At 47.2% G+C, this 25,518-nt stretch overlaps 1 protein-coding gene across 1 annotated transcript; it reads right to left on the minus strand.

The window, feature by feature from the left end:
* Window positions 1-16,378: 16,378 nt before the first annotated feature.
* Window positions 16,379-18,476, minus strand: CXXC4 (CXXC finger protein 4). The gene is made up of 3 exons (XM_041484258.1): window positions 18,276-18,476; window positions 18,100-18,208; window positions 16,379-17,946 (listed from the first exon to the last, which is right to left on the minus strand). The coding sequence occupies exons 1-3, from the start codon at window positions 18,474-18,476 to the stop codon at window positions 16,379-16,381; spliced, it is 1,878 nt and encodes a 625-aa protein (XP_041340192.1).
* Between the last annotated feature and the right edge of the window lie 7,042 nt (window positions 18,477-25,518).

The raw sequence follows: 25,518 nt of genomic DNA on the forward strand, positions 1-25,518 counted from the left end.
TTTTGCTGGTGCCACATTTAAGTACATGTCTCTTTTTGAAAGAATTCTCTTTTTTTTTGTTTGTTTCAGGGAAGACTTTTTAATATTTTCCTAGTTTTTCCATAAAAATCCAACAGACCATGGATCCTGCAGTGCACACATGCATTGTACTCGGTGTCACAATATTTCTGAATTCCAGGGAACTGCTCATTAGTATGGCATGTATTTTTTGTTGAATAATTAGCCCAGTTTGTGATAAACAGGCTCAAGCAATACACAGCTTCTCTTTTTGTAAAAGCCAAATGAAAGGGGAGCTGTTATTGTTATGTTTATTGCTTCAGCACTTGGAAATACCAGAGATCAAAATAATTCTGCTGTATGATCAGAACTCTGACCTGTTGTCAATTCAATATCCACTCCCCCTCCACAAATGTTACACTTCAATAAATCATCTGAAAATTAACTTCCAAGGACAAAGAGCTGGTGTGTTGAATACAATCACGCTGACTAGTGCGAGTTCTCTTTGTGTTGGTGGTGCAAGAGTAGGAATTGCTCATATCCATCTTTACCAGTCCCTGCTCTGCCCGTTTACATGAGGTGAGCACGAGCACAAGTAGTGACAGAGCACGGCAGCCCTCGCACCCAGGTACGCTGAGGAGAGCGAATGCAATTTCCAGACCATCCACAGCGGTCTGTGTGGGCTGTAAGATGGCTGCTGAGAGCGAGGTTTACAGATTTATAATTTATAAAGAGCTTGGCTGCAGAAGAGGCTGGAGTTCGGAAACAATCGTATGACTAAATTGACCTCAAAAGAACAGTCAAACATGCAAACATATTAAACTCAATACACTGTCTTCTCTTGAAAACTAAATGTAATATTCTGCTGTGGGTCCATCTGCCTGAACACAAAACAACAGCTAGACAGAGAGATTTAAAGACATAGTGACTGAGACGGCTTTTATTTATTTTCTTGCCACATCAGGTTGAGTTACTGTCAGACGTTGTCATATCAGCTGGAAGTAAAGGTGTAATGTCTGATTAAAAGGTCATTCAGACCTTTAAATACACAGAACAGTATTTTTGAAGGGCAAGGCTGTGGTTTAATGTGTGTGCTTTTGAAAAACTGCAAGATAAGGAATTTTTGTATCTGTACACCAAGTTCTAATTAAAGATATACATTTACAATTAAATATCCATTGCGCTAACTACCAATTTGGGAATGAATTATTAATCCACCCTTAAACCAAAAAAAAAGAGAAATCTTTTAAAACTGAACAGCTAGATCAAGTTAAATCTTAACCAGTATATGCAATGAAATCCATAGATTTCACCACTCCAAGAATCAAGGTTATTTGCAGACAAAGAGAGACCCTTTAGCCCATTTAGAGGTTCAGCACACCAGCACACAAGTGCAGTGACCATCTACTGCTTGGCTGTATAAACCCAGCACTCCCAGCTGGGGGATCAAACTCTTGGTGAGATTACAGCGCATTTCTGGATCTCTGTGCTGCCGGTGGGGAATCATTATCCTGAGTGACAGGAAAGGCAGGTCCCCCTGGAAGCCTAGGGAGGGGTGGTGAGGAGCAGAGCCAGAGTTGATCAGCGCAGTTTTGCTGTAAAAGCCTTCACTGCTCGTGCCGGTGCAAATGCTGACAAACGGCAGCCTTGCTCTCAGGAGGATGCTCAGAAACCTGCAGCCCTGGCTTCTCCAAGTGGGTAATGCCATAAAGCATGGCGCTGGAGGGGATTTATCCCTACATAAACCCAGGATTAAATGTCCTCCACACTTTCAAACTTTCTGTTCTCCTCCCTATGTGCCAGCTTTCACTGCAGAAGAAGTAGCTCGAATATTTAAAATCTGAAAATCTAATTATTGCCTAGAAAAATGAGTTTCATATAGGGAACCACGCATGCCACATTTTTGGAGAAGGAGGTAAAAAACAGGCAATGGAAACCTACAGGAAATCTCCTCAATTAAGCAGAAAAATGATACCTATGTATCTGTCCTGGACACCCCATAGGGCAATGTAAAAACAGACCCTTGCTGTACACAACACGTAAAAACAGCATGCTGACAGGAGCTGTAAATTCCTCACCAAAGTCTGTTTCAACACTTGCATTTTCACAGCAACAGCGCTCAGTAAAGAATGATGCCTCCCACTGCCCTCTGGGGTGACCGACTGAAGGAGGCATGGGATGCTGGGACAGTGGGATTTGCTCATCCAAGGCCCACCTGCTTACCCAGCCCAGCTCTTGGTGAGCTCAAGCCTACCTCACCTGCCAGAGAATCCTCTCTCCTCAGCTCTCTGAGTCTCACACCCACCTGAAAGATGTGATACAGATACAAGGAATCAGGAAAGTTGGCTGCACCTGCTTGGGATGCTGCTGCTGCTAGGGTGCAGGAAAAATTCAGAGCCAAGACTCACTGTAAGTCAACTGTATTACTATTTTCTACAAGGCTAGGGAATCATTTGAGGTGAACTGCATTCAGAAATAAAATAGAATAATAAAATATATCAGAGCACTACATGATTATGACCTAATACTTTACCAATGTTAAAAGATATTGCATTATGTAAGAATCCTTTGATGTTTGATCCATGAGCAAAAATCCTGCTCTCATTGAAGTAAACTCATATGTTGGCTACAGCAAATTATTAGCCAGATGTGGCACTCCTCATTCCTCTTGAGGAGCCCTGGAAACAATCCAGCTCAACAGAGGCTCTTTGGGAAGTCTATAGCATCTGAGCTATGTCCAACGCAATCTTGGCTACCTGGTGGTCTTTACAGAGACCTATACAACCATAGAAATAAACAGCACATTAGTCAATCTGAAATTCACATGGCAAATGACATGAAACTGGTGGATTTCCCAAAGCAGCGGGACTGGTGCTAGCAACACAGGGAAAACTGAGCTTACCAAGATCTGCAGATAACCCAACATGAGCTTCTCAAGTTGGAGAACAATCCCTCCTTGAAATGTTTTGCACAAGAGGAGCAGTTTGGCCCGCTAAGTTATATACACATATATACATGTATATGTGTGTGTGTGTGTGTGTGTATGTATATCTCAATATATCTATATATATTGAGAAAGAGATATATGGTCAGATATAGAGAAATCCGGTGCTCTATGGTGGCCAAAACAATTCAGCTGGAAAGTCCTGGCCCCTGCATGAAATGCAATTTGAATCAATCAGCAGCCCAGCTCTGCAAATACTGACCATCACTGGCCATAAACCAGTGCCTGTATGCTTTCCTTACACTGTGTGAATGCACCTCATCAGTCTCACAGAGCCCACATGACCGCCAGCAGGAAAGCAAACTGGCCTTTACTTCATGTCACACCTTGTATTTCTAGTGCCACAAGCTAATTCAGGTGTGCGACGGTCAGCCTGGACATGACATCAGCATTGCTCATACATAAACAGGGCAGACTCTGGTGCAAATTCAAAACTCACTTTCCATCCCCAATTTCCCTCTCTGGAAAGAATTGTCCCCACACAAGAGCTGGGCTCAGGGCACATGGTGGTACAGGCACAGCCTCATTGCTGGAATGGAGCTGTCTCACACTGTGATGGGCTAAAGCCCAGCAGAGAGATGCAGTCTCCTGACCTGCAGAGCACTGTAAGAGCACAGAATGATTTGCATTGCAAGGGCCCGTATAGATCACCTCCAACTCACCTGCCATGGGCAGGGACACCACTCACTGCACCAGGTTGCTCAGATCCCCATCCAGCTCAGCTTTGAACACTGCCAGGGATGAGGCATCCACAGCTTCCCTGGACAGCCTGTTCCAGCACCTCACCACCCTCAGCATAAGGCATTTCTTCCTAATATGTAATCTAAACCTACTTTCTTTCAGTCTAAAGCCATTTCTCCTTCTCCTACCACTACGTGCCCCTGTAGAAAGTCCCTCTCCAGTTTTCTTGTAGGCTCCCTCTAGGTACTGGAAAGAGAACCATCTCCTGAACCACAGAGCATCAGCACCTCCTGACACAGAGGAAGGTGGGTGGAAGATGCCATGTGTCCTGCACCAGCCTCTTCTGCCACTGGCAAATGCAGTGTGGACAGCATCTCTACTCCTTACTTGCTTAAATGCTAAGGCATCCTGAGAGGAAAGCAGCCTTTCAAAGTATCTGCAGCCCACTTTGTTCCACTCATAAATATACATTACCTACAGCAATGACTTTGGGGAAAACCTCATGATGCTCAGATTCAGCTCACACAGTCTCCTTGAATGTTTTTCTTCAGGCAAGGAGGCTTAGGGGCAAGAAACTAGTGTGTGAACTGCATCCCCTGGAAATGCAGAAGGAAAAAGCAGAACCCAGCGTGTGGCACGTTTCTCCCAGCTGCTCTGCTGCCTGTCCTGGAGGTATGCCAGGAGACCCACCACGCTGACCCAGCACCCAGGGGGCCAGCTGTGCTGCAGGAGGATGAGGGGATGAGGCTTTGGCACACGTGCACACCAGCTGGCACAGGGGAGCTCCGTGCAGGAACAGCCCTCGCCTCAAACTTCTGGCATCCTCCCACCCAGCCACAAGCCCACGGGAGGGATGTGCTGCCCCAGCTCTGGACGAGGTGTGAAACAGTCCACGAAGCTGCCGCTCCCCACAGCTGCCAAAATCCCTGGCTGCCCACCAACGCTGTGCTCCTGCTCACTGTACGAGTTATCAGGCAGTAACAGATGTCCTCTAATAACAAGCTTATTATTGGACTTAGCAGATAAAAAGGGACATGTACGCTGGGTCAGAAGTTTGGTGGTGAGCTTTCTTCTACAGCCCACCTTAAAATATCTCTCGCCATACCTGAGCTACAGGCCTGTCTCCCTTCATACCAAGGATGAGTTTTAACATTTATTTTAAAAGTCAGCTTTATTTGCTCCGAGAGGACACGCATCTGTGTGCTGGCAGTTATTTTTCCACTTGCACTGCATATGTCTCAGGCTGTATTTGAGACAAACCAGATTTAGAACATACCAGATTAGGAAAACTCATTTGACTTTCTCTGCCGCCAGCTCCACTGAGTGAAAAGTAAACCTTTGCTACAGGACATGGCAACTAGACATTTTTAAAATGTACTGCTAAGTCAGGGTCATGGTTTGAAAACCCAGCTCTTCTCAAATAGCTCAGAGGTAACCTCGGGAGATTTCAGTGGAGTCAGCTGGGGAATAAAGCATTTGTGCCAATGGCCACGGAGACCTGCCACTGTATAGCTGGATCCTGCCTCTTGGACTTGACATCAGCAGCAGGTCACAGCTCCCCAGCCAAATCAATAGGATTAGTCAGAGAAGTAATGTGTTTCTCCACGGGAGAAAAAAGGAGCAAAGCTATCCCTCATTTACATTCACTGCACACCACAGTTTATTTTATATATTAACTTTTTTTTCACTGTATAGATGAGATCAAATCTGGGGGAATGGGGTCCTGATCTGAAAAAATGCGTAATGCCATTGGGGAAAACAGACGGCAACTACAGATCAGAAATAGTAAGGAATCCAGACTAATGCTGTCAAAGAAAAAAAAAACAAAACTCAGTCCCAGGAAGCCCCCCTCTGTGCCGGTGAGCATCCCCTTCAGCTCTAAGGGGAGCAGCTCCCATGCTCCACCATCGGCCTCGGCAGCCCAGGGGCCGGCCCGAGTCCCTAAAGCAGAGCAGCGGGGCGCAGAGGGCACCGGCACAGGGATGCAGGCACAGCCAGCCCTGGGAAGGAACACACCTCCTCTGCCCATCCCCTCCCAGGCTGGGAGTAGCTGCCTGTGGACGCCTTCCAGCACACTCCCTCCCTTGTGCCAGTGCAGCCCTTTTGGCCAGCGAGCCGGGGGACGGAGCCAAGTCTCCACCTCTGCCGTCTCGCTCGCTCCCGAGGGGAGCACGGCTTGGCCGCCGGCTTTCCCGAGGCTGGCATGCCGCAGGCGGGGCTGGCAGGGCGGCCAGCCGGGCCGGAACGCCTCCTGCCCCCTGCCCCTGCCCCCTGCCCCCTGCCCCTGCCTCCTGCCCCCGGCCGCCGGGCTCCAGCTGGCCACACTCCGGCCTCGGCCGGGGCTCCTCACGGCTCCCTGCCAAAGGCAGCGGGGAACGTATCACAGGTTTGGCTGTTCGGGTGAGGGGTCTCCCACGTCTCACTGTCAAAGGGAGTCACGTTTCCTTCCCTATTTCTACATCTCTCTTGAGAAATTCATGCAGTTCTTTCGCTTTTTCAGCTAGCCCTGTACCTGAGGCTGGAGCTGCTAAGTCTGCTGGAGTGCCTACTCAGCGTATGGGACTATTTTGCCTTTTTTCATTTATTATTTGCATTCCACCAGCATATGAAGGCAGGATGAGGGATTGTTTCTGTTGGTTCTGCCTGCCTGGCCTCTCAACCAGTAGGTCTGGCCTGTCTCCTGCTTTTTCAGGAAGGGCTCATATAAGCTTTAAGGAATGTTACTTCAGAGCCAAAGATGATGCTAAGCAGGTCAGAAAAGGTTTCATTCAGTGCTCTCATACTGACTGTGGGAATTAGTATCAACAGCTAAATGCTTTATTAGCAGAAAGCTGTTACTGACAAAAGTTTTAGAGAGAAATTATTGGATACAAGTTTGTTAGCACCATGCAACATAAAACTCAAGACTCTACAATGCACAAGACACTAAAAAATTAAATACCCACACCAGTGCTCAGCTTCTGCTTTTGCCTAGGATCTGTCTGGTTACTTCTGCTGACTTCTCTGGCAGACATTATCAACCAGAAGTGTGCCTGCCTACTGCAATGGATGTACCATGTGCACACACCTCCCCCTCTCTCACACACACACTGCCATTCACCTTCTCCCTAATCAAATCTCTGTGAAGACCATCCATCAGTCCCTATCATTTATCCTTCCCACACACACCAGCTCACAAAACAGAATCATTCTTGTTAACATTCATTCCATTAATGAGAAATCCCTGCTGGTTCATCATCCAGTGGTACAAGTCTTTGCACTCACAGGCTGACATCTCTATCATCCTCCAAACTGCTGCCCTGGGGTACAGTAATCTCTTACAGACTGGTCTCCAAGCAGAGGAGAGGCACGTTTCTTAGTACCAAACCTAAATTTAAATCTCTTTCCCTTTGAGCTGCTGGGGCTTCAATATCTTTTTCTCCTGCATGGAACCTAAAATCAGCTATGATGCCTCATTGGTTAGCTAACTGCTTCTGTCCTTTGGGATTTTTCATATGCTGTTGATAAAAGAGCCAGTGAAAAATATATCCATTAAATTCTTGGTCTCTGCTTGCTTGTTTCTTTTTCTGCAAAGCTTGCAAAAAAAAAAAAAAAAAAAAAAAAAAAAAAAAAAAAAAGAAAAAAAAAAAAAAAAAATACCTAGACTCAGCTACAGAAATACATCACTCAAATGCAGCACTTGATATCTGAGCTGAGGGAGTATAACCAGCCAATGCCTAAGACCCATCACAGGTGCCAGTTTGGCTCTCTTGTAGCCAAGCACCAAATGAGCACCATGTATTTTCTGACTGATGGAGGAAGAGGAGCAGCAACACTCATACAACAGATCACCACAATTCCTGACTGGTGAGGGAAACAGTAATGCATTGTAAATGGTCTTGAATCCCATTCTTTCCCAAGTGTGTCTTCTGAAATTTGCAAGGATGACAATTAAGACACATCTCAGTAATTATTTTCATGACACTCTGACCTCCACAGGACTTTGACCTCCAATTTACTCTACATCAGCTTCCAAGCAACCAGCCAACCATTTCACCACCTCCCAGAGCTCAGATGAGCTGGTGATGTAGAGGGGATGGGTTTTACATCATGCCTAAGATGGTGTAACCGAGTCCTCTCTCACCCCCTGCCACGTGGGTCACACAACCCTTCCAAATGTATCTTTTTCCTGTTTTGTTTGCTTTAAATTAAAAGCCTTTTTTTTACTAGTACTACTCACTTCGGAGATCACATATTTAAGAATGTATATTCTTTGTATATTCCTTGCCTCTCCTTTTCTGTTTCCAGCATCTTTAATTACTCTTGCTCTGCCCTCCTTGTAGCTTCTACACAGACTCTGAGGGCTCTTCAGCTCTCTTCCAAGCCTGTAACCGCCAAGGCTGCTGCACCCAATCTCCAATCCCCCACCACAGTTAGGATGTGTAGGACAGATGTCACTGAACTGCAGTTGTTTTGGGGTATTTTTTTCATGACAATGGGGAAATTTCTTTGTGTTTACATTGTGCCAGACTGCTATGCTGTCGGCATGCTCCAACTTTCCTAGGAAGCACAGTACACACCACCAAAGAAACCTTTAAGACCAAGAAGTCCTTGTGCAAGAAATCATCATTTTCAGCCTCTCCTTTGCAAGCTTCCCCTCTCTCTTTCATATCTGTTGGCTTTTCTGTATGTATGCCTTTCTCATTTTCTTACCCCTTGAACAACTTGTTTGGAAGACAAGACTCCACCCATACCAAAAGTTCACCCTGATATCGAAATTTTCTCCACAAACTCCAGTCAATTTTTTAAAATTAATTTTAAAAACTGGTTTATAATATCCACAAGGGCATGGGGAAAGCCCTGCTTAGCCTCATCAAGGTTCTCTTCAGCTCTGTGAAGTCTTGGCCTTCCCCTGCAGAAGTTTTGGGAAGATGGTTAGTGGTGAGCTCTTCAATTGCCTCACCTGAATACTAATGTATTACTCACAGCAGCAACCACACCTTGTGCTCTTCTCAGCATGGGAAATGTCACTGCATCCTCAGTCCTACCACTGCACCTTCAGCGCTCAGTCTGCCCCATGGTAACTGAGTCACTCCTGAGGAGGAGCAGGCATCCCCTCACTGAGGCTTGACATTACAACCAACCCTCAGCCACTCTGGAATTCTCCTCTGTTTGAGCACTCTGCAGCTCTTCTTACCTCCTCCTCTGCCCTCATCTTTAGTGATATCCATCCTGAACTCCCCTGGATTTACCCCATTTTCCAGTATTTATTAAGTTTTTCTCTCCACCTCAAATTTTAATACTGCTTCTCCACCTCCTATACCAGTGAATAATCTCTCTCATCTCTGTCAGAGATAGCTTCTTAATCAAATATATAATAAGATAACTTCTAGTCAAATGAAGTCTGATACCAGCTAGTGGGGATCCTACGTAGAAGTACAACAGACACCATGACCACAGCAGTCTGAAGCAGAAAAGAATACTGTCCTGAGAAAGGAGAGGTGCAAAGTTCTAAAATGCCCAACACTTCAGAGATTGAGATAAAGAAAAATACTGAGTAGAGCAGGGAAAAAATAAGATCCTGTGGTGAGTATGGAAAAGGCACTTGATGAGTATGCTGTCTGACAAGAACACAGTATCCAGCATGACCCAGGCTGCCTTTATTCCTTTTATGTTCTCGTATCTCACTTGGCACCACTGTCTGGTTAAAGAGGAAGGAACAGAGAGACTCTGGAAAACTGCAAAAGAATTAAACAGGCTTCACGCATACCTGGCTATGGATTTTTATAGTGTTAATTAAGAGGATGCCGAAGAGTTCCAGGGAGGAGAAAATATTTCCCATAATGTCTGAGAGTAGAAGTTAACAAGCCTGCTGGGATCTTTTTAGCCCCTGCAGAGCTAAGGCTTCAACATTATTAAATGGCTGTCGCATCTAAAGTACAGTGCAACATAACTCAACACACAACAGAAAGCACAGGATGCTGAATGGGGGATGACTTTAGATTACACCACAGAGTAATTCAGTTTCAGGACAGGTGTTTGCATGTGACTGAACAAGATATGACTGTGGAAAACAATTAAAGTACCCAAAAGAAGAGAGAAGGCAGACATGCAGTCAGGGCTCTCCAATAGCAGAAAAGGTGTCAAAGGAAGCTGCATGCTTCAAGACATTGTGGTTCAGTACAATCATCCAAGCAGATGAGCTATCAAAAACACAGATACTACAGAAGCAGAGAAATGCTTTCCCTGGATAGTGGCACTCCTCAGGAGACCTGGTGCCTGCTGCCAGTTTTTAAGCACATAGTTGGTGGCTTAGGAATTATTGGCCACCAAGTAACTCACAGTGACATGAGTTACTTACTGCTCCCAACTCACTTGGGTACATCCAAAAAGCTTACCTTAAAGCCTTTCCCTATGCAAGCAGCAGCCATTTCCCATTGCCACCAGTGATCAAAAGGATTATGCTGTATTTGATGAGTCTTTAAGGTGTACGTTCTAGGTTTGCCTGCTTAGAATTATTTCACCAAGCCTAACTCTTACAATATATGCATGTCAAGAGTTGGAAGACTACTAGTTTTCTTTTTAACAATACAAGTTTTTAGGATATTTGGAAAAGACCTGTTCTTAGCCACTGCCATACATAAAAGCATGACACAGCATACAGAAATTAATATAAATCTTTTTTTTCAACACTCTAGGGCACTTTTTTTTTTTTTCAAACCCAAAAAGCAGTACCAGGATGTTGTTTTCTGACAAAAAAAAAAAAAAAAAAAAAGTTTATGTTTCTTTTCTTTCCCCACTACCAAGGGATTCTTTCCTGACATCCTAACCCATTCTCCAAGTGAGCAAGGTCTTCCCTGACTCCAGCAAAGGTGTTAGGTGTGCACTTAGCAAGGAGAATTGCATGGAAAGTGACCCCAAGATCTGATAATATGAACATACATGAATAAGCAGATAAAAATTGAGACTGTTCCTTACTGTTACCCTCCTCCACTCAGTGGTATAAAGCATAACATTCATACATCTACCAACTTAAACAAAGTCTCCTTAAATGAATCAGGCATGATGTGTATAGTCTAAAATAGTTTGTACAAACACAGAATTGGAAAAGATTTTCCAAACATCCTGTAGCTGGCATAGGACTCCGAGTCATGATGGTGTTATGTACCTCTAACTGAAATATCTAGTTCAAAGTGACCTAGATAATTTGGGAAAAAAAAAAAAAAAAAAAAAAAAAAAAGACACTTATTATGCTAATTACTGCTCAAAAAAATCCCCAACCACCCTCATTCATCATCTTTCTCATGACACATGTAGCTTACCCAGCCTAAACAGAACACAGAGATTTCATTATGTCAGCTTAAAAAAATAGATTAAACAGTCACAACACTGAAATCCAGAGTCTGGCACAGAACCTTGATGTTCCAAGTGCATGACCTAAACTAGTACTTAGAAAATCATGCAAAGAACTACTGAGTGCAATCAAAATTCAGAACCACTGCAACCAGTTAACCTCCCTTACCATACAGACAATTTCACTAGCAAACAATCATAGTTCAATGATTTAAAGCAAGCGATTTTCAATGCAAGTAGAAAGCAGTGTTTGTATGAGAGAAGCTGTTAGGTCCCTGACCAGCCTACAATTTTGCAGAATTTCTTGAAATTCTGTTCAGTTCAGTACCAAGCCCCACCACTAAGAGATCTTCTTAGGCAGGAGTAACTTCATTTTTGCCCCCCCTTAACAAGAGTATGCACAGTGTATCATATCAAGCAGCCATTTATACTCTAAACAGTAATGTCATGGGGTTTGAGCACTTTCTGTGCTTTGCAAGTATCACACGAGGAAAGGGAAACAGCAACACATGAAACGGTAAACCAGGCACCATCCAACCACATTTCAGAGGAAATCACTTCCACTCAGTCATCTGCCAGAACCGCAAGGAGACCAAAAGTTTATCTCCTCTGGGCTCTAAACATATTCCTCCACCCCATAACTTCCACCAACTGCAGCACATTCCTGCCTTGCAAGACATGAACCTTACACAGAAGCTCAACTCCCTGCAAAGAGATTTCTGAGCAGCAGAGATCAGGCACTGGTGAGCAAAGATATATCTGCTCAGGTCTCTGCTGGAGGTGGCAGTAGGAGGCCTGGTGTAGTCCCCAAGAACCTTCAGAGGTCAAAAGGAAAACTCATCATAGAACATATGTTTATCACAGACACGCAGTATCTGAATGAAAGTGACAAAACCTCATGGCAAAATGTCCAGCAAAGGTCAGATCTAGCCCTGCCGCTCACTTCTACCCCTCCCTGCTCACACTGCCACAGCAGGATCGATCATGCACCATGTTGGAAGCCCCAAGCACGACCACCACAGTCAAGCAGTGAGGGCTCTCTTATGGTGCTAGCAGCCAGTTCCAGCACCAGGAACACTCCCTGCAGGCTCAAGCCTGGGAACAGAAGAACAAGAGAACCGTGGCAGAGCACCAGGGTCACAAACGAGGAGGAAAGAGGGGAAAAAACAGCTCTCAGGGCTGATCAGGGCTTTGCAGCCAACGCCAATGTAAATTGCACTCAGGGCAGATGGCAGTTCTTGCTCCAGCTGTAAACGCCCGGGAACAAGGACTGCTTTTTTGCCCTTTTGCAAAGCGTTTAACACATGCACACAGGGAGCCTCGGCCAGATGGAGGGCTACGAGACAGTGGCAGGCAGGAGAGACAGCCTGTCATACAGCAGCACTGCTGATGTTTAGTGATGAACGGCAACATGAGCTACAAGGTGGTCTTTCTTTCCACCTTCCAGTTAACCCGCTGGATCGTGTTAGCCGCCTGCTTCTTATCAGACTTTACAGCTCCCCCTCACCACTGCTCAATTCCATCATGCCGTCACTTAACTTGTGCATGTAATTTAAAGCCAGATAGACAGCGGGGAAATTGCTTCCTCTGAGGCCCCTACTAATTGACCCCTATCCACAGAGCTCAGCAGTCTTCCCTTAACAGCGCTCGCACGCGCTACGGCAACACGAAGTGCAAGTTCGGAGGTTGCCAGCGCAGCCTCTCTCCCCCGTGGCAATGCCATATGGTGTTAAGACTTTCAGGATCAGACGCCGTTCCTGCTGAAATCAATCATCACAACCTATCCCTGGAGAAGGCCATCTCAAAATCCCACTGGCTTGAAGCGCAGCTCAGCCAAGTGCCTCGGATTGGGAGGCTGGTATTGACTCAATCAGGTTGGTATGCAAACGCTCACTTTAATAGCACACATATCAATTAGCTGAGCTGTTACAAAGGGAGCAAGTGGTGCCCGCTACGATGACAGCGTGCCTAAACAGCTGATATTTCACATTTGGCAGGACCCTTCAGCCCCTGCCAACACAAGTCAGCCTCTCTGCCTGAACTTGCTGTCACGCTAATGAAAATGAGCACTGGGGCAACTGAGATTCACACACTGAATGGGGTTCGCTTAAAAGAGAGAAGGATGTGAACTACCAACAGGCACCTAATCTTCATAACCTGCAGCAGAAGTTACAGATGTGCACCAATCAGAGGAAAATAAGTAGTCTCTATGGGTAAATAAAGATTATGTCTCTTTAAACCAACTGTAAATCTGAATGAACACAGAATATACATACACAAGTAGGCAGCGTGCAACGTGACGTCAATCTGATTTTTATAGATTTATTATTGCTGTACATAAAATTTCCTAGTAATAATAACATTCTATGAAAAATACTAGAGCATTGGGACACTTTTAATGTGAAAACAGTACAAGAAAAGTAGGAAAAAAATAATTCAAGTGTTTTAAAAAAAATGCTGGGTGAGAAGCATTTCATGAAAAATGCAAGGGTCAGGAAGTGGAAAGTATTCACGTGAATCTGTCTTCAACTCCATATACTATCTTTGAGAGTTATATCCTGTGCCTTCATTGCACCAGTAGAAGAGATTTAAAGGAAAAAGAGGGAAATGGTTTCTGTGGGGTCAGCCAGTTTACAGTTTATTGGTATTTTTCCAATTTTTCATTTGTTTTTAAACATGGTTCCACCCCGCTATAAATCACCCCTGCACTTTGCAGCCACTGTCGAGCACAATTCACGAGTCATCTAAGTGTGTAGTGGAACGTGAGCCCCTCAATCCTTGACGCATAACCATGGGTGTGTGCCAACCAAGGTGCCAGGGGATCATCCACGCAGAGCAGTGGATTCCCCGGGAGCACAGGCCAAGAGTCACTCCAGGCACTCACTCTGCAGGGAGGCTGCCCTTGCCCACCCCCAACACCAACACCGCTGCCACAGAGCCCTCCTGGAGGCCCTGTCACCCTCTGACACCCTTCCAGCTGCTGGCCGTACAGCCAGAGCACTGCTGCTGCACCTGTGCTGTAGGCAGCCCTTCTGTCACTTTATTAATTTTAATTCCTTAGAAAGAAGAAAGAAGACATAAGGAAAACACCATGTAAATTATTCTTCCTCACCCACTGACAGACCACACCTCTGTAAAGAAATTAGCCACATCCTGTGACAAAACTTTGTGATGGGCCATGACCTGCAGAGAAGTGATGCCTTAGTGGCATCTCCACAGCTGGAAAGAGAAACCTGTTTCCTTCGAGTCACAGTACAGCAGCAGAGGAGCTTTTGTGTTTATCTATCTGACAGAGCACAAACAGGAGAGCAAGAAGGGGAAAGAGAGAATGAAGAAAAGAAGCAAAGGCAGGTGGTTATGAGAGCACAAGTGGCCAATTAAACCATGGGTTTTACTAGTCACAGTGGTTAAACAATTTTAATGGGAGGCTTTCTCATAGCACGCCTGAAAAGTTTTTAACACTACCGAACACCTTTGTCAGGAGCAAGGAACTTCTGGAAATGTGCTCAGAGATGCACACAAACCCATAGGAAGATATGATAATGTACAAATTCGTTTCTTCCAGAGATAGCTCACTTTCTGCACAGATCGATAAACCATCAGAACCTATCATTTATCACAAACATTAAATCCCAGCAGCACCCTGGTTTGCAAGCCTAATGAGGGAACTTGGCACACAAAGGCACTCTCAGTGCTGGGTAGTACGGGGGGAACTCTCTATGCCTCTGGTTCAGGGAGTCTCTTTTAGGCTATACTCAGCATTAACAGACTAGCGTGTTAACTATCCTTTTTGCAAACTTGCTGCAAAACCAGAAAAGGCATATTATTGAGAAAAGCAAGAGCTGAATCAGTTTCTATCCCCTGGGAAGTCCATCCTGGTTTTTGTGTTAGCGATGCTAGGTCACCATTCACAAAAAAAAAGAGCTAAAAGGATGCAGAGCTACAAATGAAACTTTCAGCAAGGACAGTTCACTCTTGCAAGAAGGAATTAATTAGTTGTTTTGATGAGGCTGGTTAGGAAAGAGTTAATGCTATCAGCCAAATGTCAGTGAACCCCCAAATGTTGCTTTTGTCCCATGACAGTGTCAATACCAACACTATTATCTCAATTTATTTAACACAGAACAAATTAATTGGCTCTAAGTGTTGCTTTTTCCCTGGAATCCCTCATCCCATCTCTTCTTGGAGAGAGCTCCTGCGAGCAATGAGCAAGGGAATAAACCGCTATGCAAACACACACAGGCACACACACACACACACAGAGGGAAGTTGCAATTTCTCACTTAGTTGCTGATTTCTGTGCCTACAAATCTTGGTGTCACCCGCCACACACTACTCCTCTGTACTAAATCCATCATCCTCGACACCTTCAGACGCATCTGAGACATGTGTCGAACCAGCAACACTATAATTTTTATAATGACAAGGAATTAAGTATGATTACTAGTCTTTTCTCTCACTTGTTTCCTTCCCCTAACGATACCATCCAATTGCCATTTTCCTCACGGTTGTGTATTTTGGTTCCCATTGTCTGTCGTACCCAATACAACAACTGAGATGTCTGCGACACGGGATCTGCCTGTCTCTCGTGCGTCTAGCAAATCTGAAAACCTGTTGTTACAGCTTTGGGGAACACAATACATTGTCAGTTCCGAGGAAACGTTGTAAAAATAACCGTACATACAGTTCAGTCAGAAATTAGTTCAGTCATACCTGTGCTATTCTTCCATTGTGTTTAATACACCACGAGCAGGTTATTTCATAAAAGGCATTGCCAAAGAGATCACTTGTGTGCGTTTCACCTACTACTGGGCTCCGTGGCCCGTTGTCTGTCTGGGACACATTGCTACCAGCCAACCTGGAGAAGAACTTGCCATTGCTTTCCCTGAACTTCTGACAGCGAGAACCTGGTGTTCAGCTAAAACTTTCCTTTTCCCACCTCCCGCTCCTACAAACCGCCCCGAATCGTCATGATTGCCATTAATTAAAACAAGGGAAAAAAAAAAAAAAAAAGGAGAGAGAGAATTTTTTTAAAAAAATAAGAAAAAGGAACCAGAGAGCCAGCAGTCTTATGGAAACAGCACGGCTTTTAAAAAAATAAGAAAAAGAAAAAGGAACCAGAGAGCCAGCAGTCTTATGGAAACAGCACGGCAGGTAAACCAGGTTAGCATCGTTCCGTCACGGCCACGAGCTGGCGGGGCGGGGGCCGGCGCCCCCCGGCCGTCCCTCCTCGGCCCGGGGCCGGGGGCCAGCGGCCGGCTCGGCGGGGCGCCGCGGGAGGCGGCGTTTCTCTTCCCTGCGGGGCGGAGAGGGGCGGGCGGCGGGGCCGCGCCGCGGGGAGCCGCGCCCGCGGCGGGGGCTCCCTCAGAGCCTGAAGGAGGCCTCGGAGAAGGGATGCTGCATCTTGAAGCTAGACAAGAAGCACTGGAGGGGCGGGGGCAGGGGGTTGAGGAGGGACGGCGGGAGGCTGGGGAAAAAGAAATCATCTCCTCTGACCTCTAACGAAGTGCCCGGTTTTTTCTTAAGCTCTTCACATTTCCTAAATTTGCAGATCTGGTGTCCCGTTTTGCGGTTCCTGCAACTGCTGCAGACTCCACAGTTGATGAGCCGCTTGCAGGGCACGCACACCCCGCAGCGTTTCCGCTTCTTCTTGGCGGGGTTGCCCGCCCCGGCCCCGGCCCCGCCGCCGGTGCCGCCGGCCCCCCCTCCGCCTCCGCCGCCACCGCCGCCGCCTCCGCCGCCCCCCGCGCCGGCGGCGGCGCCCAGGGCGGAGGCGGGCGAGGCCGAGGCGTGGCTCTGCGGGCAGTCCGCCAGGTTGGCGATCTGGAAGGCGCTGTCTGTGACGGCGGCCGAGGCCGCGGCGGGGGAGTGCAGGGCCGTCATGACGATGACCCCGGGGGGCAGGGAGAGGCCGCCCAGCGCCGGGATGGCCGAGAAGGTGCCGACGCGGTCGGGGAGGTTCATGATCTCGGCTTCGGCGGCGCCGCACTTGAGCTTGTTCATGCACTCGCCGGCCAGCGGCCGGCAGTGCTCGGGGGCGAGGGTGGAGAGGAAGTTGCCGTTGGCCATGGGCAGGGCGGGCTGCTCGGCCGGCGGGCAGCCGGGCTTGCCCAGCCGCTGCGAGTCGCTCCGGTGATGCATGCCGCCCCTGCCGGCGTGCAGCGAGGAGGCGGCGGCGGCGGCCGCGGAGGCGGCGGCGGCGGCGACGGAGGAGGAGGAGGAGGAGGGTTTCCTCGCGCCGCCCGCCGCGCCGCCGCCGCCGCCGCTGCCCCAGAGCATGGCGGTGGCGGCGGCGGCCGTGGCGGTGTCGCAGTTCCAGGGGGACATGCCGATGCGGGCGGCGGCGGCGGCGGCCGCGCTGGGGAAGATGGGGGTGGTGATGCGGGCGATCTTGGCCGCCTGGGGGAAGGCGCCGCCGTTGGTCTTGTAGAAGGTGGCGAAGGAGCGGTACCTCTCCATCTCCGAGTTGTAATCCACAAGGCTGTTGAGGGCCCCTTCGGGCAGGTGGCTGTCCTTGGGCAGCCCCGGCGCCTCGGGGTTGGGGCCGCTCTCCACGCACACGTTGGTGTTCATCGTGGCCGGGACGGGGGGGGCGGCGGGAAGGGACGGGGCGGGGGTGGGGGTGTCGATTAATCCTCCTCCGGACGCATCCCCGCGGTCGGTGCTTGGCCGGGCAGCCGCTCCTCCGGCATCCTCACGGGAGCTGCCGCAGCTGAAACACAAAAAGTCAATTCCGAGGGGGTGCGCGCGCGCGGGGGGCGCTGACGGCCGCCCACGGCCACCCCGGGGAGGGGGGAGCACACACGGGCGGGGGGCACACGTCGCCGTAGCCGCGGGCAGAGGGCTCCCAGCGCCGGCCCGGGCGGAGCAAACCCGGTCCCGGGACAAGGTGGGGGGCGGGGGACACGGCACGGGGGCCGGGAGCTGCCCACCTACCAGCACCGGGGAAAATGAAAAGGCAGGGAGAAAAAGCAGGGGGGAAAACAAATAAAAGGAATTAGAAAAAAAAAAAAAGAGGGAGGTGGGGGAGGGAGCCGCCAGCTGCCACGGTGTCCTTCTGAGCCCGGCGGTCATTAGCTGCCTGCCGGCACAGCTGGCTCCGCCGGGCGCTGGTTGCGGCGGCACCGGCTTCCCCGGCCCCCCCGCCGCCTCCGGGTACGGGGGGGCTGCCTGCAGGCCGCGGGGGGCACGGGGCTAGGTTTAAAAAAAAAAAATACTTAAGCAATTTCACAGCTTGTGATCCCGGCGCCTGCAGCTGTACTAACGACGGAGTATTTATCGCAGCCTCTCGGGGAGGATTCCCCGTCACCGCCGCCGGGGGCTGCGCAGGGAGGGCTGGGGACACACACACCGAGACGGGGACAGCCCCTCTGTGGGCGCCGCGGGGCAGGGGGCTTCGCCGAGAGACAACCCGGGAACGCTCGGGAGGGCACGTCGCTGTACCCGCTGAACTAACCCTCATCGGGGAAAGATGGCTTTCTGCTCCAGGCTAGGAAAGTTTAGGAGGGGGCTAAGGACACGGCGTCCGTTTTATCTCCTACCGCCCCCTTTCTCCCCCAGGGAGGTGAAGGGGGGTATTTTAGTTCATGGCAATGAGGAAGGTATATTATGGCAGCCTGCGCGAACTAAAGCAAAACATAAGCATAACTTAAAAAGCCCTCAGTTTATGAACACTGCCTCTTTGTTTTCCAGATGCTCTACCTGAATAGTTCAGATATTTCCAGCATCTTTTCTGATGCAGGGCTATCAGAAACGCTCACTCGTGGGGCTACGTCTAGTTTCCAGACTCTGGTATGTTTAGTTCAAAATGGTTATCAATTACGGTAATTACGATCATAATTAGATTAATGAACCGTTTGCAGCCCAACCTACCGAGTGCAAAAACTTCGTCTTCTCCCAACGTCGTGCACTGAAAGCGGGCTTTATGTAAACAAATCCAGATGAAGGGAGCGTAAATCTACAGAAGGAACCTCACCCCCGGCTGCACTGGGGACTGGCGGGCGTCCTTCCGTCGGGAAAAAAGAAAAAAAAAAAAAGACCCCGAGCTCGCAGGAGCCACCTCTGTGTTTCCACGTCAGGGAAAAACCCAGACTCTCGCTGCCTTCAGAGGTCTAGTGGCAATACAAAGGCTGCCCCGGAAAGCTCTAGGCTAAGCGTCGTCTTGTGGAGGGATGCGAAGGATTTGCTTACAGCAAAAAAAACCCTCTCCCGTTTCCAGAAAGGAAAACCTAGCTGCATGTCCTCGATAACAACTACTCAATAAAACTAGTTTTGCCAGCCATGTGTATGAAAGCCACGCATCTGGTAAGGAATAAAATGTTAGCGTTCAGCCCTTTATGCCAGAAGTCATATGCATTTTCTTGCCCTATTTCCCCCAGCATTAAATTGGCTTCTCTCCACAAAACCTTCCCTCGCTGGCTACCTTTTCTCTCCCCGCGATCCCCTCTCAGGCTTTATTGCCACCAGCAGCGAGAAAATGATGGTGCCCACCAACCGGGTCATTATTGTTTAATCGATGCATCTCCGGAGCATGAAAAGGGTACCCGAGACGCAGTTATTGATTTCCCTCCCCCTCTAACTATCGCCCTCTTTTCCACGAATGAAATAAATAAATAGAAATTGCTAGCCGGGTTTTGCGATTCTGTCCCTGCTTAAGCTAAATGTGACCGTACATGTTCAATATTGCATGTCTGCTCTGCCAAAGACAGAGAGATCAAAGGTCATATTTAAGATTCAGGAGGAGGGGCGGGTGCAGATTAATTAATAAATTAATATAGCGACGCCTTTTATTGCCCAAGTCTAGTATTAATCTACTTTTACGATCCCAGATAACAACAGAAAAAAAGAGCACCCGACAAACCTAAACCTACAAAATTAAAAAAAAAAAAAAAAAACCACAACCAAACAACCCATCCCTCTTAAAAACCCCCACAACTAAAACCCGAAACCTCACACACACAAAAAGACAAAAAACAAAAGAAAAAAAACCCGCGAAGAATAAGGGGGGGAAAGATGAGGGGGGAAAGCAAACCAGTCACTTACCAGGCTCTTTATTTGGGGGGGCTTGAGTGTGCAGACGCTACCAGCCTGTCTGCCTTTAATTAGTTGCACATCAGTCCCTAACACAAAGAAGAAGAAGAAGAAGAAAAATATCCAGATGTGCCTTGGCAGCTCCTCAATTACAACTTTGATACTTGTAAACAAACTGCGAGGGGCGGTGGAGGGGAGGGGAGGGGGCGGCGGGCAGGGCGCGCCCCCCGCGCTGCGCCCCGCCACCCTCCCCGCGGGCGGGCGCGGAACTGCCGGCAAACTTTGTGCCCCGGGAAGTTTGCGGAGGGGAGCGGCGGTGCCCCCGCCCGGGCCGGCGGGCTGGAGCGGCAGGCCGGTGCCCCGGGCAGCGCACGGCCACGCAGCGTGTCTTTTCTCACGCGCGTTCGCAGATCTCTAATGACTGCCAACCCCCGCGTACGCTATGATTTTTTTTTCAGACGCGTGAGGTGCTGCAGATTTCAGGCACATTCAGGCGAAATAGAGCCAGCTGAACCGTGGATGTTACACAAGTGTCTCGGCATTCACTAGAAGTTCTTTCCCAACATTTGCCCTTTGCAGGTGTCAGAGCACAGGAGGCGCATGGCACCTGTCCGGGCACCTGTCCGGCATCTGTGCGGGCAGGCCAGACAAATCCCACACCTGAACTGCCAACATTAAAACGGATCTCTGAACAAGCTGCTGACGTACAGGTACTGCACGCAAACACAACACAGTTCCTTAAAGAATTTCAGCAAACTATTTAAAAAAACACCAGCCAAGCCCACCTGCCTTTCCCGGAGTTCTTACAAGCACAAAAAAGGCCTATATTCACTGAATAAATTATGCATTGCAAGTTCTTCATCCAGCCCCCCTTGGTACCTCCAGAGTGAGCGCTGGTACTTACAGAGCCACTGCTGCAGCCTGGTGCTGCCAGCCTGGGCACTAAGCAGTTAAGAAATGGATGTTTCTGCCAAGAAAATAATTTTAACCATTCCTAAATTACAGAAAAAGAAGGGAAAATCGCACTGTTTCATTGGTTTTATATGTAAGTAAATGAAGGATTTATTTGCAGACTGAAGTTTTATTTCCTTCTGCTCCAAGCTGAATTCAAGCTCGGGGTACTCAACTCTACAGAATTACCCAAGGGAGAGGACTGCAGGAACCTCTCCTCAGGAGCAGCAAGACAAGGTGGATTTGAGCAGCGGGGCTTGGCAAGGACCAGCAGCCGTGTGGCCAATGCTCCATCAAGCGAGACTGACTGGTACAGATGAGGGACAGTTTTGGTCAATCAGGTAGGTTGAAGATCTGCAAGAAGTCGTGCCCCTGGCATTTATGTTATGGATTTGTACGCTTCATTTGGAAGCAGTATAGTTTATCTAGTTAATTAGCTGCTTCTAACCATACGATATGCATTTTGAAATACCCCCGAACATGGATTTACATAATAAAGCATAACCTCCCAACAAGCTAGCATCATCCTTTATGACAGTTCTGCTGCCTTTTTCAAAGTCTTTTTCTGTTTTGATACATTTTAACACAAACTTATGGGGCGGGGGGGAAATACAAATGAGGGGAAACAGTGTTTCAGTAATGTCACAAAGTGACAAAAAACAAGAGCTTTTCCTGTTGAGGTTCATTCCCTACCACTTTTCTCCCAAATTAGTTGTCAAAAGCCATATGCAATACTCCAAACACTGAGGACGTTTTTCAAACACAGACTTCTCCTGAACTCCAAACTTCCTTTAATCACAACCTGTGTCTCACTTAAGCAATCCTTTCCGAGTTAATTTATTACTCTTGAAGGAGTTACATTTTTAATAAGCTAAAAGAGAAAAAGGGGAAAACTCTGATAATCTTTTCTCATGCATAAGGAAGACCATTTCATGTATTTTTTAATTGTCACGTGAATTAAATTGCAGTGCTATATTTAACCTTTCTACTCCAGCCTGTAAAGTTGTACACTTTTTTGGTGCTGGGGAAGAAGTGTGGTATCCAGCTCAGATATTTGGGGGCTTTTTTTTTTTTTTTTCTGAAACCTTTTGTTTAGTAGAGTTTGGGGGCTTTTGTTTGTTTATTTGAGGGGTTGTTTTTTGGTTTTTTTTGGGGGGGGTGGGGTGGGTGGGGAAGAGAGGAATTTCTGGATTGTGTTTTGGTTTTGGATACAAATCTGTTTTATCCTGCATCCTGCCCTCAGCCTGGGAGCTGTCAGTGAGGTAGCTACAACTGTCTCATGATGGAGTCCTAAGAAAGCAATTCCAGATCATCCTTTTCACCATAATCTGTGCTTTCATGGGAGGAACAGAAAGTTAAAAATCACAGGCTCTGATTTTTGTTCAGAAACTACTCCTATTTCCTTTTTCTCAGGAATGCAGATAGAGCAGTATGTTGTGACATGGAAACATGGGAACTGCCCTCCCTTTGTAAATATTGATGTTGTTCTGAAAGAAAGTTGCATAAAAGAGAAACAAACTGAAATTCACATTCAGTTCTTGTTCATTCTATTACTGACTCTAGTGTGTATCTACAAAGTGACCACTGTAAACCTACCCAGATCCATCAAGTCTTACAAGCATTGTACCAGAACTAGAAAAAGGAGGTGAAGCAAGCCCTTGGGGGATTCAGCAGTTCATTAGACTGCGAGCTGGAGTTTTGGGGTTTTTTTTCCTAATATCATTACTCTTTCCTTTCTTGTGCTCTTTTCCTAGGCTTCTTAAAGCTCATGGATCCACTGTCAGGGCTAGACTCTGACCCTGTTGCTGTGTTTGGGTTCCCTTCTGCTGGGGCCAAGAGTTCTAAACCGGACATGCTGCAACTCTGCTTCTCCTCTGGGTGGTCCACGTGGCACACATCCTGAGCGGGCTAACCTTGGGGTGTGGGCTTTTCTTACAGAAGAATTGTGGATGGGGACAGGAAAAGTAGCTACCTCTGCTCCCCTGCCTTTTTCATGAGGAAATCTCCTGCCTTGAAATGTAAATAGTAGGTTTTCATTCAGGACCAGGTCCTTTTACCTGCCTTCAGTTTTGTGCCACACCTCTTGATGAAAATGGAAATAGTATCTCAGCTGTTTTCCACTCTCAGGAAGAAACACATTTCTGGCACAGCCTTTCTTCTTGCACCAGTCTTGTGGGCACTGAATATATGGCCCTTTCCTTCTTAGATGGGGGTAAATTAAAAAAGAGATGCAGAAGTTTTCTCAAAATTCCCAAACCAAATTATTTTTTACTTCATTGGGGCAAGAAACACAGGGAAACATCTTGTACACCATCCACAGCCTTAACAGCAGACCTGCACCCCATTGCCTGCAATCCCTTATAGCTTTTTAGCATCCTTTGAGGTACAAGTTATTTCATAGACCTGGGCTCCAATCTAACCTGAAAGCTGTCTGTCTGCATTGCCATGATACAACACCCAGCTCCTCCTGAGCTGCAGTTCACCTCTGTGACTTACAGCAGTGGTACTCTTCCTTCCTTCCTTCCTTCCTTCCTCCCTCCCTCCCTCCCTCCCTCCCTTCCCCTATGTGCCATTCCTCCTTCTCATAGTTGCAGCCAGACACTCATCCTATTCACCTCCCTCATACCTGCCCCTCTTGATTTCCACATGTGCAACCCATCCCAGCTCCCTGACAAAGGGGGGTGCTTCACTGCTTGCCAGCTACTGTGGAATTCTTGTATCAGTAAAGGGAAAGACCAGGCACAAACTGGTTTTTGTGTGCTGCAAGAAAAGACACCTGAGAACTGCTAAAAAGTGCTATCTGCCAGCAAAAATCAGAGTAAATCCCTCCATTAGAATTCCTTGCTTTCATCCAATATTACTGAAAACTACTCTCCTTTAGTTTGAAAGGAAATGCAGTGATTACCCCCTATTACAGACACCTACAAATATTTACTAAAATAATGTAGCAGAGGGATTTTTTTGAAAGTTATCACAGCTTAAACATTCCCATTACTTTGAATGTGGTTTGATTCTGCTTCAGGTACAGATGCTTTCCTGATGCTTCCTAGGCAGGAATTCAGATTGCTGATCCCCAATTATGCCAACTCCCAGAGGTGTTGGTGTGCTCGATCCATCACTGATGCAAGTCAACAATGCAGCGCTGCATTTGATAGGATTCTGCCAGATGAGAAACAGCAGTGCCCAGGAAAAAGAAAGCACACAGGGAACCTTATTGTCTCGATACTGGGACTCTGACAGGACAGAGATGGAGAGCTCTGAAATCTGGGTCCAAAGAGCTGGCTGCTAGAACCACCTGGATTTCCTTAGATCAACTCAGTACCTCCAGGTGTCTCTCCCCTGTGACTGACAGCCTGTGTCAGTCCTACAGTTTCATTTCTTTACGGTTCTTAAGAACCACCTGTTATTGGAGGGGGACTGGAGTGGCTTTTACCCTGTGAATGCTGTATGAATCTAAATGTCAAGCCAGAGATATCATGCCAGCAACTAACAAGGGGCTTTAGAATAAGCATTCCCTGGCCAGGGCACAGTAAAGCATAGGCTCATTCACCTAATCAGCTTTTGGGCTCCTCAGTGCTAAGGCTGCATTCTGTTTTTTTCAAATGGCATTGCACCAGCGCTCTTCTGGGGCAGCTACTCAGAAAGTGTATTTGTTCTTTCAGGGCTTGCATGCCCCCCACCCTCCAAAAAAAAAAAAAAAAACCAAAACAAAACAAAACAAAAAAAAAAAACACCCAGTGAGAAAGATTTGAATCACTGCTGCTAGTTCAGGATGCCTGACAATTTTTCTTTCCTTTTGGGCCCTATATTCAGAGACTTCTCCATTTGTCAAGTTTTACCTCTTTGATCTAAAAGTTCCCTATTTGAGAAGTATGCAGTCTATAAAACCATTCACCTGGTTTCCAGAGTCCACTCTTAACTAGCACATTTTCTGTGCTAAAATAATAACTATCTAAAAACTACTTTTCTAAGGAGCTGTAATGCCTTTGCACTTACAAGCAAAAAGTTTGAAATTTGGTCATCATGAATATACCTCATTTGGCTAAACTACCTATATTTCTGAGTTATAAGAAAGAAATCTTAGTTCACACACAAGAGAATTGCTAGAATTGCAATAGGGAAAAATTCTCTGAAGTGTGTAATTCTGGCTGATCTTTGAATACGGTTCCTTCTGTAGATACACTACCTGCACTGGAACTGCTAAGTGGTGTGACAGTAGCAAAAGGTCAGCATCACCCACAGAGTATTCAAATTTAGTGATCTCTTTTACCAGATTATCAAAGGAAGGAAGACATCCCACAGAATGGAGACCAACTCATTGATACTTGAGAAGCACATGGATATCACAGAGAGAGCCTGTACAAATAGGGAATTTGAAATTTCAATTTTGGAATATGGTTGTGTGGAGCTGGGACAACTGTGTGAAGGAAGAAAAGACTGATGCTGAGAATGGACCAGGGACTAAATGAGGAAATAATCCTGGGGGAGACGAGTATGCAATCAGACATATGTACAGAACTGGT

This window comes from Pyrgilauda ruficollis, unplaced genomic scaffold (assembly GCF_017590135.1).
Source record: "Pyrgilauda ruficollis isolate IOZ18807 unplaced genomic scaffold, ASM1759013v1 scaffold65, whole genome shotgun sequence".
NCBI classification, from domain to species: Eukaryota; Metazoa; Chordata; class Aves; order Passeriformes; family Passeridae; genus Pyrgilauda; species Pyrgilauda ruficollis.

What these genes read in the sequence shown, in the direction of transcription:
- CXXC4 (XM_041484258.1), bottom strand. Translation starts at nt 18,476, where the DNA reads ATGAGGGTTAGTTCAGCGGGTACAGCGACGTGCCCTCCCGAGCGTTCC. An exon ending in CGATAAATACTCCGTCGTTA is followed by an intron (nt 18,209 to 18,275) that starts GTACAGCTGCAG and finishes TTTTAAACCTAG; the next exon opens with CCCCGTGCCCCCCGCGGCCT. An exon ending in CGGCGGAGCCAGCTGTGCCG is followed by an intron (nt 17,947 to 18,099) that starts GCAGGCAGCTAA and finishes CGGTGCTGGTAG; the next exon opens with GTGGGCAGCTCCCGGCCCCC.